We start from the raw sequence: 3224 nt of genomic DNA, 5'->3' as shown, positions 1-3224 counted from the left end.
AAAAAAAAAAAAGAGAAAAGAAAAGAAAAAAAAAAAATTAAGAAGAGGGTCCTAACCTTTCCTGCTAGCCCTGCTGCGGAGCAATCACTAGCCTTCTCCTGGCTCCTCCAGCCTTAGCCCTGGCTCAGCCTCTCCAGCCTCGGCGCCCGCCAGCGCTCCCAGGGAACCAGGTGAGGCGAAAACCCGGCGCGCGGTGGTATGGAGTTCGCGTTGTGCACTGCACACTCCAGTGGCCCTCGCTCGCCCTCTCTCCTGCTGCCTCCCTGCGCCTCTCCTGCGGGCCGGTCCCTCACCCGATGTGCTTGTCCCGCAGCGCCAATGTGTCCTCCTTGCTGTACAGCTCGCACATGGTGGCGGTGCCGCGTTCCTGGGTCCCCAGAAGCCTGGTTATCTCCTTGGCTGGGCTCCCCGTTGTGCCCGAAGGTCCCCGACCCGGGCCTCGAGGTCACCTGTGACATCTTCCAGCCGGGCCACCCCCTTCTGATCAGCAGCCTCTGGCATGCCAGGCCCCTCCCGCAGTCCCGCCCACCAGGTCCCCCCCCCCCAGCCCCGTGTCCCTTGTCGCTGCCCCGGCGCCACCTGCTGTACGGGCTGTGTTTTCCTGCCCTTGTCTCCTCCTCTCTGCCTCCTGGCCTGGCCAGTACATTCCCTCTCTCCCACTCTCTGGTTTCTTCTCTGGAGTCCCTTTCCTTCTAGTTATAGTTTCAGAGTCAGGCTCTCGGGGCCACACGTGAGCCTGTGTGCTCGGACTTCTAGGTAACTCACCACGCAGTGCAAACCGCTGGGAGGCACCCTGACTCAGTGGGAGTGATATGTGCAGGACTTCAAGTGCCTATCAGTAATTCCAGGGCTTCCGGGGTTGGTGGCACTCACCTGTAATAGCAGCACTCAGGAGTTTGAGGCCAACCTGGGCTACATGATTTCAAGGTCAGCCTGAACTGGTTAGTGAGACCCTGAGTCAAGAAACAAGCAAGCAAAATTATATGGCTACTGTCCAATCCATTCTTGCAGCTTTTCTATCTGATCCTCCGAACAGGCCTTGCTGTGGTCCTCGTGTCTCCCCACTTTCCGCGTCCATGTGGGTCCAGGCTCATCCCTGGGTACCCAACTTCCTACAGTCACTCTTGTCACACGGATCAGATTTGCAGTGATGCTGTGACACTGAGGGCCCCCTTTGCTGCAGTATTAGTGCTGAGCTGCTGTGAGGCCTGGGGGTCTCTGCTCCACAGCTTGATCGGGTCCTACAGCAGCTCTGGAGTCCTCTTCCCTCAGTGTCATTGTTTGTTCTGTCCTGGCAGCCTTGATCTCCTGAATTGATTCAAAACATCTCTCTTTCCTGGTGATTTTGGCTTCGGGGACCTGCTAGAAGCCCCACAATGCAAGGCCCTGTGATCTGGCAGATCCTCACCTGCTGGGTGAGCACACAGCATTGTGTCTTTATGAGCCTGTTTTTTTATTTTTATCTTTATTTATTTCTTTATTTTGGATGGTATTGGCAGCTGCGTGGACCATATTTTTGATCATACACTATGAAGACCACCAGGAAAGAGGATTCCAGAGCTACTTCAGAAGCAGCAAGGATGATGGGATAGGTGTGTCCAAAGCAATCAGGAGGATTTTGAGGGACTTCATGGCAATGTGACTTTCACTGTAATAAATGTTTTTAATGTAAACATTTCCTCCTCTACTGTTGGATCATACCCGGTGCCGATGCCCAGACCGACCCTGTGCCCCCTCTGCGTCTTTGCTTCCTGTCCTGGGTGGTGCCCTGGACACAGGTGGCTTTGAGGGTGGGAAATGGGACCAGTGTGAACTGAGATGTGACTTCCCTGTAAACAAAATTGCCACCACCTTTTGAAGACGTCATACTCAACAATGTAAAACATTGCATTAATCTTTTATATTGGTTACTTCTTGAAATAATAGTTTGGATATAATTTACAATAACTATACCATTAGTAATAATTTCACTTTTTTTTCCTTCTCTAATATTGATATAGGGGAAAGAAACTCCCAATCAGCTAGATATCTGGGATGACTTTGTGTTCTCTAAAAAAGAAGAATGAATTTTAGGAACAACAGAGGTTAAGAGCAGGATGTATTTTGGGAGAAAGAAAGCTTCTGTCAGAGAGGGACATAGGGGACCTGATGGGTTGCCGAGGACCCTGCCTTTTCTAGGGAAGTTTTAAAATTCATTTATTTATTAGGTACAGGACCTCACAATGCAGTTCAGACTCTTAGTGATTCTCCTGTCTCAGCCTCCCCAGCACTGGATTATAGGCATGTGCCACCACACCCGGTTTGGGGCAGGCAAGGTGTGCCTGGGTTTCTGGGGCTGGCATGGCATGCAGTACCAGGATCGAGCTCAGGTCCTTGTGCTTACAAGGCAGGTGCTTAGATCGCTGAGCTATCTCCCCAGCCCTTGCTAGGAATTTTTATAGGACAAAACTATGAGATGAGACAGATCCAAGGTGGGAAACATGGAAACTCACACATGAGGTGGGATAAAACTGTGGTCAAACAGTAAGATTGCAAGTATAATTGCATAGGTAACATTGTTTACATCAGGATCAAATGGGGACTTGAGCCACATAGCAAGAGGGATTTTCCTTAGGAGGAGAGTTCTTCAGAGCCATCTAGCAGAACTGGGGTTGTGTTAGTGGCTCTTCCTGGCTTCCTCAGGGTGATAGATATCCATTTAGAATACCAATCCCTGAGGTCTATCCTTAGGGAGGTGTGTGGGTGCATTTGTTTCATCTTTTGTCCTGAGCTCTGGCACTCCCTCCAGAGCTCCCCATGCATTTGGTAGGAGGTATGTGGGCGTGGTTTTTAAAGTTTGCTCCCTTTGAGTCCTGACTCTACTGATCACTCACCCTGACCTGGCAGCCACAGGTTTCTCAACAGCCCCAGCTTGGCCAGATGACCTCAGTGTCAAGAGTGCAAGGGGTATGCAGTCCATACCCAAGCGGGGCAGGAGGGATCTGTTCATGAGCCTGGAGGCTGGGGATGATGCCTGTGGGTGTTAGTTACCTGTCTGTGGGAACAGGCACAGCTGGGAACTGCGTGTTCTGGACCCCACGTGCCTGCAGCGGCTTACCTAACTCTCACAGTGGTGGTGATGGTGTGCAGAACTAGGGACTCCTTGCTGCTCCCCTGCCCTGCTGCCCCGCCCTCTCCTCTGCAGGGACTTGTTCTTTCTGAACATCAAGTGGCATGTGGACCCC

The 3224-nt window shown here is 51.6% G+C and overlaps 1 protein-coding gene across 2 annotated transcripts in view; it reads right to left on the bottom strand.

The window, feature by feature from the left end:
- The window catches only part of Etnppl (ethanolamine-phosphate phospho-lyase), a 19073-nt gene extending 18607 nt beyond the window's left edge, over positions 1-466 (bottom strand). The window contains exon 1 of one of the 2 annotated variants that reach the window (XM_004626767.2): positions 294-466. In XM_004626767.2, the coding sequence (XP_004626824.1) occupies positions 294-349 (56 nt within the window). In that variant the 5' untranslated portion in view covers positions 350-466. Of the gene's footprint in view, positions 1-56; positions 262-293 lie in introns of those variants that run through there. The other variant, XM_023710012.1, reaches the window with a different exon arrangement.
- Between the last annotated feature and the right edge of the window lie 2758 nt (positions 467-3224).

Source organism: Octodon degus, unplaced genomic scaffold (assembly GCF_000260255.1).
Source record: "Octodon degus isolate 3935 unplaced genomic scaffold, OctDeg1.0 scaffold00016, whole genome shotgun sequence".
Classification (NCBI taxonomy): domain Eukaryota; kingdom Metazoa; phylum Chordata; class Mammalia; order Rodentia; family Octodontidae; genus Octodon; species Octodon degus.
Note: the sequence above shows the minus strand (reverse complement) of the source record. Positions and strands in the feature narration are given on the sequence as shown.